Raw genomic sequence first — 15,498 nt, 5'->3', positions numbered from 1 at the left:
CAGTGGTAAACTGGCTCATTTAACAGTTGGATGAGCTTAAACAAAGAGTCTGAACAGACAGGGAAGCCAAACAGAAATCTTTTGGGGGATTGACAAGTATATAGACTATCATTGTGCAAGGAAGTTCACAAACCTGCTGATTTGTATCTTACCCTCACTATGGCCAATCAGAAGGCATGCATTCAAAATATAATAATATTTTAGGAAAATAAGTGGTTTATTGTGAAAGGAATGTGTCTCTGTGTATTTTGTCTATCTCTATAAGTGTCTGAATAGCTCTCTTCCACATCTGTCAAAGTCAATGACTGATTGGCTGCATTCCTAATGAAGTTTATGAGTGACTGTTCGTAGTATGAGCTGATTGGCTATTATCCCACTGAAGTCGATGAGCGACTGTTGGTAGTATGAGCTGATTGGCTGTGATCTCACTCAGGTCGATGACTGACAATTTGTAGTATGAGCTGATTGGCTGTGATCCCAATGAGGTCAATGAGTAACAGTTAGCAGTATGAGCTGATTGGCTGCATTCCCAATGAGGTCAATGACTGACAGTAAGAGCAGGGCGGGCACAACCCCAACTCTAAATCTCTAATACCCTTCAAAGGAGTGGGCACAGAGGTGGGTCAATGTGCCAGCTGGAAGGGAATATCACACAGCTTTTAAAATCATTTAATAACAATCCGACCGACGGCATTTCTCCCCTCTGTCTCTTGTTTTATTGCCTCACTTTAACGTGTGTTAAGTGTCTGAGCAGCTGCTTCGTAATGACAGCCATTCTGGAAGGGGCCATATGCACCTGCAGGGGATAATAGTGTACAAAGCCATACAATGGTTATGCCACAGCCTACGCTCTTTTGTACTAGAAACGTCTATGTCATTAGCACTTGAGGTATAGCCTGGGCTCAAAATCCATTCTGCTCACTATTTCTGTAAGGGCTAGTTTCAAATCAAGTCACATTTTATTTGTCACACGCTCCGAACACAACAGGTGTGGACCTTACAGTGAAATGCTTACTTACAAGCCCTTAACCAACAATGCAGTTTTAAGAAAATACCAACAAAAAAAGTAAGAGATAGCAAAAACAGATAATTAAAGAGCAGCAGTAAATAACAATAGCGGTGCTACATGCAGGGGGTACCGGTACAGAGTCAATGTGTCAATGTGCGGGGGCTCCGGTGTCGAGGTAATTGAGGTAATTATGTACATGCAGGCAGGGTTATTAAAGTGGCTATGCATGGATAATAACAGAGAGTAGCAACAGCATGGGGGGGGGGGTGGAAATAGTCTGGGTAGCCATTTGATTAGGTGTTCAGGAGTCTTATGGCTTGTGGGTAGAAGCTTGGGCCTAGACTTGTTTCTCCGGTACCGCTTGCCGTGCGGTAGCAGAGAGAACAGTCTATGAGTATGGTGGCTGGAGTCTTTGGTTTCCCAGACACAGGTTAAGCCTAGTCCTGGACTGAAAAGCTAACTCAATGGAGAGTATCTAGTCTCGGCTTAATCTGTGTCCTGGAGCCGGCCCTAAGAGTATATAAAGCAGGGAATTGTGGGGTATTGTTCCTGCCAATCAAGCTTCATAACATGGTATCTAACCCTATATAAATAGCCTGTCTTAAACACCCGCCCAGGATTTCAAAAAAGAAGTAGGCCTCCTTAATTAAAATTCACAAGCGGGGGTTGCCTTGAAACGTCTTATTTGAAGTAAAGGGAACTTTTCCTCCGCAGGGCACAGGGAGGAGGCGAGAAGAGATTACCATTTTAATGAGTAGTGTAGAAGGCTGAGCAGACCAGATAGACAGACGAGGCCCTCACTGGGTGATTAGGCATCCAAGCCAAAGCCCCCTGGGAAATGGAGTTGATAGTGCTGAACTATCCATCACCAGTGTTTGTGTGCATGTGTCACCATCCATCTAGATGAAAAAACAACCACTTAAGAGCAGCACAGCACTACAGTAAATTTCCCCTAGCCTCCCCATTAAGAGACTCGCATCCCCTTTAAGATACCTTTAAGAGGCCATTCAACTACTGATACCTCATCGATCAGCAGGACATCCCACTGGGCACAGACATCATTTATCATTTTGATTCAATATTTGTTATAGTTTTCGACTAACTTGAACTGAAAGTAAAATCCACAAAACATGCCACTGGATTTAGGTGAAAAGCAAGACAATTCAATCCGTTTTCCACTTTGATTTTTATTTAATTGTTTTACCTTTATTTAACTAGGCAAGTCAGTTAAGAACAAATTCTTATTTTCAATGACGGCCTAGGAACAGTGGGTTAACTGCCTTGTTCAGGGGCAGAACGACAGATTTGTACCTTGTCGGCTCAGGGATTCAAACTTGCAACCTTTCAGTTACTAGTCCAATGCTCTAACCACCAGGCTACGCTGCCGGAATGTCATCACATTGAATTCCTTTGTTGAAATGACGTGGAAACAACGTTGATTCAACCAGTTTTTGCCTACTGGGAGGGCTCTAACTACTCTGTGTCTGTTGGTTTACTGGGCCTTACATACAGTTATTAATCATCTATGTAGCACCATTCATGTTCATGGGGTGGACACAGAGAGATAAATCATGGATCTGTGTTATTATTAGAGTCCTTAGAGGACTGTCATGGATCAGATGAATCCCATATCAGGTGCCATTAGTTGTGGAGATGATGTGTGGTGTGTTATCCACTCGGAAAGTAATTATTGCTTAGTTATCAATCAAAACTCAGCTATCTATCAATTCTGTATCCTAGCATAGATTAGACCAGATGACTACATGGATGTATCCCAGTCGTGAACAGACTAGATGAATAAGACAATATGTTCCTTCCCAGATCTCAAGTTCTCTCTCTGTTGGTGAAATCATCCTTTTCCTGACATGCCTGTGGGCGTCTATGGCGTATTGCTAAGAATGATGATCCAACATAGCCCTCCCCTTGCTGGTTGTTCATCAGGCAACTGTGTTGAGTGTTGGACATTGTTGGACGTGTATTTGAACAGAGGGGTCTGAACCAGGCAGTCCGTAGGGTGTTCGGTCATCTCTGATGACATCCGGATGGGCGTGTGTGGAGGGAGGGAGTGAGGGAGGCTGGTGGTGGGTTAGGCCTGGTGCCAGTGGTGTAAAGTACATAAGTACAAATATTTTAAAGTATTTTAAACTACTTAAGTAGTTTTGGGGGGCTTTTTGTACTTGTACTACTATTTATATTTTGGACAACTTTTACTTCACTATATTCCTAAAGTAACTAATGTACTTTTTACTCTATAAATTTTCCCTGACACCCAGAGAAATGGTGATGGGGTGGCAGGTAGCCTAGTGGTAAGAGCATTGGTCTAGTAACCGAAAGGTTGCAAGATCCAATCCCTGAGCTGACAAAGTAAAAATCTGTTGTTATGCCCCTGAACAAGGCAATTAACCCACTGTTCCTAGGCCGTCATTGAAAATAAGTATTTGTTCTTAACTGACTTGCCTAGTTAAATAAAGGTTAAAAAAAGGGCTAGTTACATTTTGAACACTTAGCAGGACAGGAAAATGGTCCAATTCACGCACTTATGAAGAGAACATCCCTGGTCATCCCTACTGCCTCTGATCTGACAGACTCAATAAACACACATGCTTCAATTGTAAATTATGTCTGAGTGTTGGAGTGTGCCCCTGGTTCTCCGTAAATACATTTAAAAAAAACAAGAAAATGGTTCTGTCTGATTTGCTTTCAAAAAGGAATTTGAAATAATGTATACTCTTACTTTCGACACTTATTTCAACCAAATACTTTTAGACTTTTACTCATGTAGTATTTTACTGGGTGACTTTCACATTTACAATTTTCAATTAAGGTATCTTTACTTTTACTCATGTATGACAATTGGGTACTTTCTCCACCACTGGCTGGCGCTGGCTCTGGGTGTCCATACCTATCTACCGGCCTGTGTCCGTGCCTATCTACCGGCCTGTGTCCGTGCCTATCTACCGGCCTGTGTCCGTGCCTATCTACCGGCCTGTGTCCGTGCCTATCTACCGGCCTGTGCCCGTGCCTATCTACCGGCCTGTGTCCGTGCCTATCTACCGGCCTGTGTCCATACCTATCTGCAGGCCTGTGTCCGTGCCTATCTACCGGCCTGTGTCCGTGCCTATCTACCGGCCTGTGCCCGTGCCTATCTACCGGCCTGTGTCCGTGCCTATCTACCGGCCTGTGTCCGTGCCTATCTACAGGCCTGTGTCCATACCTATCTGCAGGCCTGTGTCCGTGCCTATCTACCGGCCTGTGTCCGTGCCTATCTACAGGCCTGTGTCCATACCTATCTACAGGCCTGTGTCCATACCTATCTGCAGGCCTGTGTCCGTGCCTATCTACCGGCCTGTGTCCGTGCCTATCTACCGGCCTGTGTCCGTGCCTATCTACCGGCCTGTGTCCGTGCCTATCTACCGGCATGTGTCCGTGCCTATCTACAGGCCTGTGTCCGTGCCTATCTACCGGCCTGTGTCCGTGCCTATCTACCGGCCTGTGTCCGTGCCTATCTACCGGCCTGTGTCCGTGCCTATCTACAGGCCTGTGTCCGTGCCTATCTACAGGCCTGTGTCCGTGCCTATCTACCGGCCTGTGTCCGTGCCTATCTACCGGCCTGTGTCCGTGCCTATCTACCGGCCTGTGTCCGTGCCTATCTACCGGCCTGTGTCCGTGCCTATCTACCGGCCTGTGTCCGTGCCTATCTACCGGCCTGTGTCCGTGCCTATCTACCGGCTTGTGTCCGTGCCTATCTACACGCCTGTGTCCGTGCCTATCTAACGGCCTGTGTCCGTGCCTATCTGCAGGCCTGTGTCCGTGCCTATCTACCGGCCTGTGTCCATACCTATCTACCGGCCTGTGTCCGTGCCTATCTACCGGCATGTGTCCGTGCCTATCTACAGGCCTGTGTCCGTGCCTATCTACCGGCCTGTGTCCGTGCCTATCTACCGGCCTGTGTCCGTGCCTATCTACCGGCCTGTGTCCGTGCCTATCTACCGGCCTGTGTCCGTGCCTATCTACCGGCTTGTGTCCGTGCCTATCTACACGCCTGTGTCCGTGCCTATCTAACGGCCTGTGTCCGTGCCTATCTGCAGGCCTGTGTCCGTGCCTATCTACCGGCCTGTGTCCGTGCCTATCTGCCGGCCTGTGTCCGTGTACATGTGTGTGTGCATATATGCAGGTTTAGGGAAAGGGGGATACCTAGTCAGTTGTCCAACTGAATGTATTCAATTGAAATGTGTCTTCCGCATTTAACCCAACCCCTCTGACTCAGAGAGGTGCGGAGGGCTGCCTTAATCGACATCCACGTCAGAGCCCGGGGAACAGTGGGTTAACTGCCTTGCTCAGGGGCAGAATAACAGATTTTTACCTTGTCATCTCTGGGAGGAGGAGGGCATGGCTACAGACACATCCTCCTCACAGCGTCTAGCCTGACATATTGTATAGAGGAGGGCATGGCTACGGACACATCCTCCTCACAGCGTCTAGCCTGACATATTGTATAGAGGAGGGCATGGCTATCGGACACATCCTCCTCACAGTGTCTAGCCTGACATTGTATAGAGGAGGGCATGGCTACGGACACATCCTCCTCACAGCGTCTAGCCTGACATATTGTATAGAGGAGGGCATGGCTACGGACACATCCTCCTCACAGCGTCTAGCCTGACATATTGTATAGAGGAGGGCATGGCTACAGACACATCCTCCTCACAGCGTCTAGCCTGACATATTGTATAGAGGAGGGCATGGCTACAGACACATCCTCCTCACAGCGTCTAGCCTGACATATTGTATAGAGGAGGGCATGGCTACAGACACATCCTCCTCACAGTGTCTAGCCTGACATATTGTATAGAGGAGGGCATGGCTACGGACACCTCCTCCTCACAGCGTCTAGCCTGACATATTGTATAGAGGAGGGCATGGCTACGGACACCTCCTCCTCACAGCGTCTAGTCTGACATATTGTATAGAGGAGGGCATGGCTACGGACACATCCTCCTCACAGCGTCTAGCCTGACATATTGTATAGAGGAGGGCATGGCTACGGACACCTCCTCCTCACAGCGTCTAGTCTGACATATTGTATAGAGGAGGGCATGGCTACGGACACATCCTCCTCACAGCGTCTAGCCTGACATATTGTATAGAGGAGGGCATGGCTACAGACATCCTCCTCACAGCGTCTAGCCTGACATATTGTAATTACAACCTGCCACCACCCTATTCAGTCATGTCTCTGCTGGGCTGAGGGTAACGGAAAGCAAACATTGTCTTATTCCGTTGGCAGGCCTTCGCTGTGTTCGGGCGTACTGTGAACACATACGAACACGCACGTACACACACACACACACACACACACACACACACACACACACACACACACACACACACACACACACACACACACACACACACACACACACACACACACACACACACACACACACACACACACACACACACGCACACACACACACCCCACTCACATCTGATAATAGCTTTGTAGAATGAAGGAAAGATAGTGAACTGAGCTGCTCGTTCCCGCTTTGTGCTGACGATGGCTTTCCCAGATTCAGTCCTGGGGGCATCCGGCCGACCGTTTCCAATGAATATCCATGGACTCTTTCGAATGTTTCTCATTTCAGAGAGCACAGTTCGTGTTCGTATTCTGAGCTGGGCATTGGGGCAAGACGGAAAGGCGTACTTCGGTGAAAGCAGTAGAGGTGCAGTCATGTCATCTTTGCAATTCATTGCAGCAGTTATAGAATTAACCAGATGAAATAGTGAAGTTGGAGCTATAGTATTTACAGCTGACTCTAGTAAATGCAGTACGATTTTTCAAGAAATGTGATCAACCCAGTATCACTTGAAATGGGAAAATACCCTGGTCTGTTAATATAAGTTATACAACTGTCTTGAATCATTCCCCAAGTCCTCACCCACATGACGTATCAGCTTTGTAAATAATTGATCAGCTACCGTCATACAGATAATTATGACTACATCGTTTGGATGATTTATCAGGTGTGTTTGTAGATTAATGAAGGTGTCCACTGCCCATATTGTGCTTTGATCCCTGTGGACTGGGCTCAGAAATCAATACCCCACTGTGTCTGGTCTGCCACAGGAACACACACACACACCCTCTCTCTCTCTCACAGACACACACACACACACTCTCTCTCACACACACACAGACACACACACACACACACACACACACACACCTCTCTCTCTCTCTCTCTCTCTCTCTCTCTCTCTCTCTCTCTCAGACAGACAGACAGACAGACAGACAGACAGACAGACAGACACACACACACACACACACACCCTCACTCTCTCTCTCACACAGACACACACACCAGAGCCGATAGCCTAGTGAAAGTCTACACACACCCCTTTTTTACATTAATTTGTAAAATGTTCTATAATTTTTCTTTCACTTTGAAAATGTGGAGTAGGCTGTGTAGATTGTTACTAATATGACTAGGATTAGGGCAATTAGAAACAGGTGACCCTGTTCTGTTAATCAAGGTCACTAATATGACTAGGACTGGGGCAATTAGAAACAGGTCACCCTGTACTTTTATCTTGCTGCATACCCCTGCATGATACAGTAATCTTCCCTCAATGCCCAAAGAGGAGGGTACCGTAAAATGATCATATATCCTTTGCTTACTATTATCACTGTAATTTATTCACCAATATTTATTCATCATGAATATACATGAAAATCAGTATACCACATGGCCTGATGGGTTGATGGTGATATGAAGCAGTATAGATTCAGATTATTTTGTCCGATTCTCCTCTCCCTGTGTCAGCCTTGGCTCTCTGAAGACATGGGGAGTGACTTGACGATCTTTCCTGTCTCCTGCCTGACTGCACAGACACACACAGACGCGCGCACACACACACACACTCTCCTCTGTGCCTTAAGGGGATGATAAGCATGATTGACAGTGATAGAGACGTGCAGAGGATTCTGAACTAAGTCTGATTTCCTATTGGCTGAAGTCTGGTCCTGTGCTCACGGTAGACTCAATACCACCTGACATCAGCTGACTAACACACACACACACGCGGTTTACGCACATTCTCCAGGCTGTAGCAGTGGTGGTCTCCAGGGCATGCTGTGTGCGCAGAGAGGGGTATAACAGAAATAGACAGGAGTGCTTTCAGGTGACGTCAAGGTGTAGTGTAGGTGTGAGGGTTATTCAGTCACATCACAGCTGGGACCCTGCAGTTTAAATGCCTTCCAAGTGTTGTAACTAAAGCAAGTCCAGCGGCACCAATGTACAATAGAGGCAGATCAGAACTGGGATTTGTGCTGTAGTCACCTACTGGACATTAGTAATACAACAAGGAAAACCTAGCCTGAGTGCCAGTCTGTTTGAGCTATCATGCCAACTCCTTTTCGTTCACTGTCATGCCAAACAGCAATGTTGTTGGCATTGGCAAGAGCACGAATGGATCTGGGACCAGGCTATGGAAAATAGGAGTTCAATATTGCAATTGGACATTTGCCGATTCGTTTGATAAGCGATATCTGAACCTCGCCTATCCAGTCGAGTTGAAGATAGATGGGAGTGTTACACTCAAGTATCACAAACACGCTTTTCCTTCATCGGAGACAGTCAGATAGACACTTCTTGTAGTCTGAGATAATAAAACATACCCCCCTCACAGACACAGTATTATCCATTACACTGCATCTCTCCTTCTATCCCTCTCTCACTGCATCTCTCCTTCTATCCCTCTCTCACTGCATCTCCCCTTCTATCCCTCTCTCACTGCATCTCTCCTTCTATCCCTCTCTCACTGCATCTCCCCTTCTATCCCTCTCTCACTGCATCTCCCCTTCTATCCCTCTCTCACTGCATCTCTCCTTCTATCCCTCTCTCACTGCATCTCCCCTTCTATCCCTCTCTCACTGCATCTCTCCTTCTATCCCTCTCTCACTGCATCTCCCCTTCTATCCCTCTCTCACTGCATCTCTCCTTCTATCCCTCTCTCACTGCATCTCTCCTTCTATCCCTCTCTCACTGCATCTCCCCTTCTATCCCTCTCTCACTGCATCTCCCCTTCTATCCCTCTCTCACTGCATCTCTCCTTCTATCCCTCTCTCACTGCATCTCTCCTTCTATCCCTCTCTCACTGCATCTCTCCTTCTATCCCTCTCTCACTGCATCTCCCCTTCTATCCCTCTCTCACTGCATCTCTCCTTCTATCCCTCTCTCACTGCATCTCTCCTTCTATCCCTCTCTCACTGCATCTCCCCTTCTATCCCTCTCTCACTGCATCTCTCCTTCTATCCCTCTCTCACTGCATCTCTCCTTCTATCCCTCTCTCACTGCATCTCTCCTTCTATCCCTCTCTCACTGCATCTCCCCTTCTATCCCTCTCTCACTGCATCTCTCCTTCTATCCCTCTCTCACTGCATCTCTCCTTCTATCCCTCTCTCACTGCATCTCCCCTTCTATCCCTCTCTCACTGTCTTCTCTCCTTCTATCCCTCTCTCACTGCATCTCTCCTTCTATCCCTCTCTCACTGCATCTCCCCTTCTATCCCTCTCTCACTGTCTTCTCTCCTTCTATCCCTCTCTCACTGCATCTCCCCTTCTATCCCTCTCTCACTGTCTTCTCTCCTTCTATCCCTCTCTCACTGCATCTCCCCTTCTATCCCTCTCTCACTGTCTTCTCCTTCTATCCCTCTCTCACTGCATCTCCCCTTCTATCCCTCTCTCACTGCATCTCTCCTTCTATCCCTCTCTCACTGCATCTCCCCTTCTATCCCTCTCTCACTGCATCTCTCCTTCTATCCCTCTCTCACTGCATCTCTCCTTCTATCCCTCTCTCACTGCATCTCCCCTTCTATCCCTCTCTCACTGTCTTCTCTCCTTCTATCCCTCTCTCACTGCATCTCTCCTTCTATCCCTCTCTCACTGCATCTCCCCTTCTATCCCTCTCTCACTGTCTTCTCTCCTTCTATCCCTCTCTCACTGCATCTCCCCTTCTATCCCTCTCTCACTGTCTTCTCTCCTTCTATCCCTCTCTCACTGCATCTCCCCTTCTATCCCTCTCTCACTGTCTTCTCCTTCTATCCCTCTCTCACTGCATCTCCCCTTCTATCCCTCTCTCACTGCATCTCTCCTTCTATCCCTCTCTCACTGCATCTCCCCTTCTATCCCTCTCTCACTGCATCTCTCCTTCTATCCCTCTCTCACTGCATCTCTCCTTCTATCCCTCTCTCACTGTCTTCTCTCCTTCTATCCCTCTCTCACTGCATCTCTCCTTCTATCCCTCTCTCACTGTCTTCTCCTTCTATCCCTCTCTCACTGCATCTCTCCTTCTATCCCTCTCTCACTGCATCTCTCCTTCTATCCCTCTCTCACTGCATCTCCCCTTCTATCCCTCTCTCACTGCATCTCCCCTTCTATCCCTCTCTCACTGTCTTCTCCTTCTATCCCTCTCTCACTGTCTTCTCCTTCTATCCCTCTCTCACTGCATCTCCCCTTCTATCCCTCTCTCACTGCATCTCCCCTTCTATCCCTCTCTCACTGCATCTCTCCTTCTATCCCTCTCTCACTGTCTTCTCCTTCTATCCCTCTCTCACTGCATCTCTCCTTCTATCCCTCTCTCACTGTCTTCTCCTTCTATCCCTCTCTCACTGCATCTCCCCTTCTATCCCTCTCTCACTGCATCTCCCCTTCTATCCCTCTCTCACTGCATCTCTCCTTCTATCCCTCTCTCACTGTCTTCTCCTTCTATCCCTCTCTCACTGCATCTCTCCTTCTATCCCTCTCTCACTGTCTTCTCCTTCTATCCCTCTCTCACTGCATCTCCCCTTCTATCCCTCTCTCACTGCATCTCCCCTTCTATCCCTCTCTCACTGCATCTCCCCTTCTATCCCTCTCTCACTGCATCTCCCCTTCTATCCCTCTCTCACTGCATCTCCCCTTCTATCCCTCTCTCACTGCATCTCTCCTTCTATCCCTCTCTCACTGCATCTCTCCTTCTATCCCTCTCTCACTGCATCTCCCCTTCTATCCCTCTCTCACTGCATCTCCCCTTCTATCCCTCTCTCACTGCATCTCCCCTTCTATCCCTCTCTCACTGTCTTCTCCTTCTATCCCTCTCTCACTGCATCTCCCCTTCTATCCCTCTCTCACTGCATCTCCCCTTCTATCCCTCTCTCACTGCATCTCCCCTTCTATCCCTCTCTCACTGCATCTCTCCTTCTATCCCTCTCTCACTGCATCTCTCCTTCTATCCCTCTCTCACTGCATCTCTCCTTCTATCCCTCTCTCACTGCATCTCTCCTTCTATCCCTCTCTCACTGCATCTCCCCTTCTATCCCTCTCTCACTGCATCTCCCCTTCTATCCCTCTCTCACTGCATCTCTCCTTCTATCCCTCTCTCACTGCATCTCCCCTTCTATCCCTCTCTCACTGCATCTCCCCTTCTATCCCTCTCTCACTGCATCTCTCCTTCTATCCCTCTCTCACTGCATCTCCCCTTCTATCCCTCTCTCACTGCATCTCCCCTTCTATCCCTCTCTTACTGCATCTCTCCTTCTATCCCTCTCTCACTGCATCTCCCCTTCTATCCCTCTCTCACTGCATCTCCCCTTCTATCCCTCTCTCACTGCATCTCTCCTTCTATCCCGCTCTCACTGCATCTCTCCTTCTATCCCTCTCTCACTGCATCTCCCCTTCTATCCCTCTCTCACTGCATCTCCCCTTCTATCCCTCTCTCACTGCATCTCTCCTTCTATCCCTCTCTCACTGCATCTCCCCTTCTATCCCTCTCTCACTGCATCTCCCCTTCTATCCCTCTCTCACTGCATCTCTCTCCTTCTATCCCTCTCTCACTGCATCTCCCCTTCTATCCCTCTCTCACTGCATCTCCCCTTCTATCCCTCTCTCACTGCATCTCTCCTTCTATCCCTCTCTCACTGCATCTCCCCTTCTATCCCTCTCTCACTGCATCTCCCCTTCTATCCCTCTCTCACTGCATCTCTCCTTCTATCCCGCTCTCACTGCATCTCTCCTTCTATCCCTCTCTCACTGCATCTCCCCTTCTATCCCTCTCTCACTGCATCTCCCCTTCTATCCCTCTCTCACTGCATCTCTCCTTCTATCCCTCTCTCACTGCATCTCCCCTTCTATCCCTCTCTCACTGCATCTCCCCTTCTATCCCTCTCTCACTGCATCTCTCCTTCTATCCCTCTCTCACTGCATCTCCCCTTCTATCCCTCTCTCACTGCATCTCCCCTTCTATCCCTCTCTCACTGCATCTCTCCTTCTATCCCTCTCTCACTGCATCTCCCCTTCTATCCCTCTCTCACTGCATCTCTCCTTCTATCCCTCTCTCACTGCATCTCTCCTTCTATCCCTCTCTCACTGCATCTCTCCTTCTATCCCTCTCGCACTGCATCTCCCCTTCTATCCCTCTCTCACTGCATCTCCCCTTCTATCCCTCTCTCACTGCATCTCCCCTTCTATCCCTCTCTCACTGCATCTCCCCTTCTATCTCTCTCTCACTGCATCTCTCCTTCTATCCCTCTCTCACTGCATCTCTCCTTCTATCCCTCTCCCACTGCATCTCTCCTTCTATGCATCTCTCCTTCTATCCCTCTCTCACTGCATCTCTCCTTCTATCCCTCTCTCACTGCATCTCCCCTTCTATCCCTCTCTCACTGCATCTCCCCTTCTATCCCTCTCTCACTGCATCTCTCCTTCTATCCCTCTCTCACTGCATCTCTCCTTCTATCCCTCGATCACTGTATCTCTCCTTCTATCCCTCTCTCACTGTATCTCTCCTTCTATCCCTCTCTCACTGTATCTCTCATTCTATCCCTCTCCCACTGTCTTCTAGCTATCAGTGTTCTGTTTTGTAGCTCACTCACTCACTCACTCACTCACCACTCACTCACTCACTCACTCACTCACTCACTCACTCACTCACTCACCATGTTTACGACTAGTCATAAATCCTGCAGCTGCTCTAGCCTGGGTGAAGGGAGGGATTCCATTTGCAGGGCCGCAATCCACAGATCAATACCGTTTGCGCTCTTTGTATTAAACCCATAAATCTGTCCGAGGAGCGATTATGATTGGCTGGAGTGACAGTAAACTTCCTTCCCGAGATGGCAACTGGCGATGTATTGGCTCTGGGTCAACTGGAGAAATGTGGTTAGAGTGTTTGTTGTTATCGGATGATAGATGGGATATAATTTGATCCCTGTGCGTTTTAAATTAGATGCGGTGGGGTTTGGTGTAGTGAAATAGATGTTATAAAACGAAAGGTTGAATTTAAAACGCTGATTTAATGATCTTCTGATTCTGAATCAACGATTCCCTCGCTGTTAAGAGTGCTTTGATTTCCTTTGGTTCTGGTGTCAAACGTATTTCAATTCCTGTCGAGCCGTGAATAGAGTGTGACAGGTACCGTATTTCATAACAAAAGCACCTGTGAATATCTAAGATGTTCTACCACCGTCTTTAGTCTAAACGTTCTCCTCTTCTCTCTCTCTGTCTCTGTCCAGGATGCTTTGAGTGCTGCGTCAAATGCCTGGGCGTCCTTCCGTATGCCTCTCTCTTTGCCACCATCCTTCTGTACGCTGGGGTGGCGCTGTTCTGCGGCTGCGGGCACGAGGCCCTCTCTGGCACCGTCACCATCCTGCAGAACTACTTCGAGGTGGTCCGAGCTCCCGTGGAAACCCTGGACGTCTTAACCATGTGAGTGTGGGTGTGTTTGCGTGGGAGGGGCGTCAGAGTGTTGTTGTTTTTTTCCCCGCCCTTTTTTCAAAATGACTCATGGTCTGGTTCGTCAAAACACCTACATGCAGCCTGGAGATGTGTTGAAACTCAGTGAGGAGAAGTCGCCGTTGAATTTTCACTTCTTCCTACTCCTTGTCTGTTTCGATCCCTCGAAGGAACTAGCCTTGTCCTCACAAAAAAGAATTGCCCTATTTTGAAAGCTTCAGTAACTGTAAAGGGAATGGTTCCAATCTCATCTGTGCACGGCTGGCCCTTGGCTGTACACAGAGAGATCACATTCATAATATGCATGTCAATCTCTCCTGGCTCAAAGGAGAGGAGAGATTGACTTTATCACTACTTTTATTGAAGAGAGGTATTGACATGTTGAATGCACCGAGGTATGTTTGAACTACTGGTGCACAGCTCGGACACTCATGCAGACCCCACAAGACATGCCACCAGAGGTCTCTTCACATCCCCAAGTCCAGAACAGACTATGGGAGGTGCACAGTACTACATAGGGCCATGACTACATGGAACTCTATTCCACATCAGGTAACTGATGCAAGGAGTACAATTAGATTTAAAAAAACAGATTTAAAAAAACACCTTATGGAACAGCGGGGACTGTGAAGCAACACAAACATAGGCACAGACACACACACGATAGCATACGCAATATACACACACGCACACATGGATTTTGTACTGTAGATATGTGGTAGTGGTGGAGTAGGGGCCTGAGGGCACACAGTGTGTTGTGAAATCTGTGAATGTATTGTCATGTTTTTAAAATTGTATGAACTGCCTTCATTTTGCTGGACTCCAGGAAGAGTAGCTGTGTGTGTGTGTGTGTGTGTGTGTGTGTGTGTGTGTGTGTGTGTGTGTGTGTGTGTGTGTGTGTGTGTGTGTGTGTGTGTGTGTGTGTGTGTGTGTGTGTGTGTGTGTGCGTGTGCGCATGTGTTTGTACGTCTGCGTGATGTCTTGGCACGGGGCCGTTGGGGGATTTAAGCCCTCTGAAATCACTCTGGGTTGTCCCGGGTGCACCTGCTCACCGGAACTCCGTCTGCCGAGAGGGAGGGAGGGAGGGGTGTGCGCTAGGGACTGCAAGTGTGTGTGTGCTTCTACTAGATGTTGGCAATGGCAGGTGATTGTGCCATGAGCAGTAGACCTGGCATAACTGATGTAACTCGGCTTTCTATACTGATGTAACTGGGCCTTCTATACTGATGTAACTGGGCTTTCTATACTGATGTAACTGGGCCTTCTATACTGATGTCACTGGCCTTTCTATACTGATGTCACTGGCCTTTCTATACTGATGTAACTGGGCCTTCTATACTGATGTAACTGGGCTTTCTATACTGATGTTACTGGGCTTTCTATACTGATGTAACTGGGCCTTCTATACTGATGTAACTGGGCTTTCTATACTGATGTAACTGGGCTTTCTATACTGATGTAACTGGGCCTTCTATACTGATGTAACTGGGCTTTCTAGACTGATGTAACTGGGCTTTCTAGACTGATGTAACTGGGCTTTCTATACTGATATAACTCGGCTTTCTATACTGATGTAACTGGGCCTTCTATACTGATGTAACTGGGCTTTCTATACTGATGTAACTGGGCCTTCTATACTGATGTCACTGGCCTTTCTATACTGATGTCACTGGCCTTTCTATACTGATGTAACTGGGCCTTCTATACTGATGTAACTGGG

At 47.9% G+C, this 15,498-nt stretch overlaps 1 protein-coding gene across 3 annotated transcripts in view; it reads left to right on the top strand.

The window, feature by feature from the left end:
- The window catches only part of LOC135507597 (neuronal membrane glycoprotein M6-a), an 81,958-nt gene that overhangs the window by 53,362 nt on the left and 13,098 nt on the right, over positions 1–15,498 (top strand). For all 3 annotated transcript variants that reach the window (XM_064927136.1, XM_064927135.1, XM_064927137.1), the window contains one exon: positions 13,559–13,751. In XM_064927136.1, coding sequence (XP_064783208.1) covers positions 13,559–13,751 — 193 coding nt within the window. The remainder of the gene's footprint in view (positions 1–13,558; positions 13,752–15,498) is intronic.

Source organism: Oncorhynchus masou, chromosome 21 (assembly GCF_036934945.1).
Source record: "Oncorhynchus masou masou isolate Uvic2021 chromosome 21, UVic_Omas_1.1, whole genome shotgun sequence".
Classification (NCBI taxonomy): domain Eukaryota; kingdom Metazoa; phylum Chordata; class Actinopteri; order Salmoniformes; family Salmonidae; genus Oncorhynchus; species Oncorhynchus masou.
Note: the sequence above shows the minus strand (reverse complement) of the source record. Positions and strands in the feature narration are given on the sequence as shown.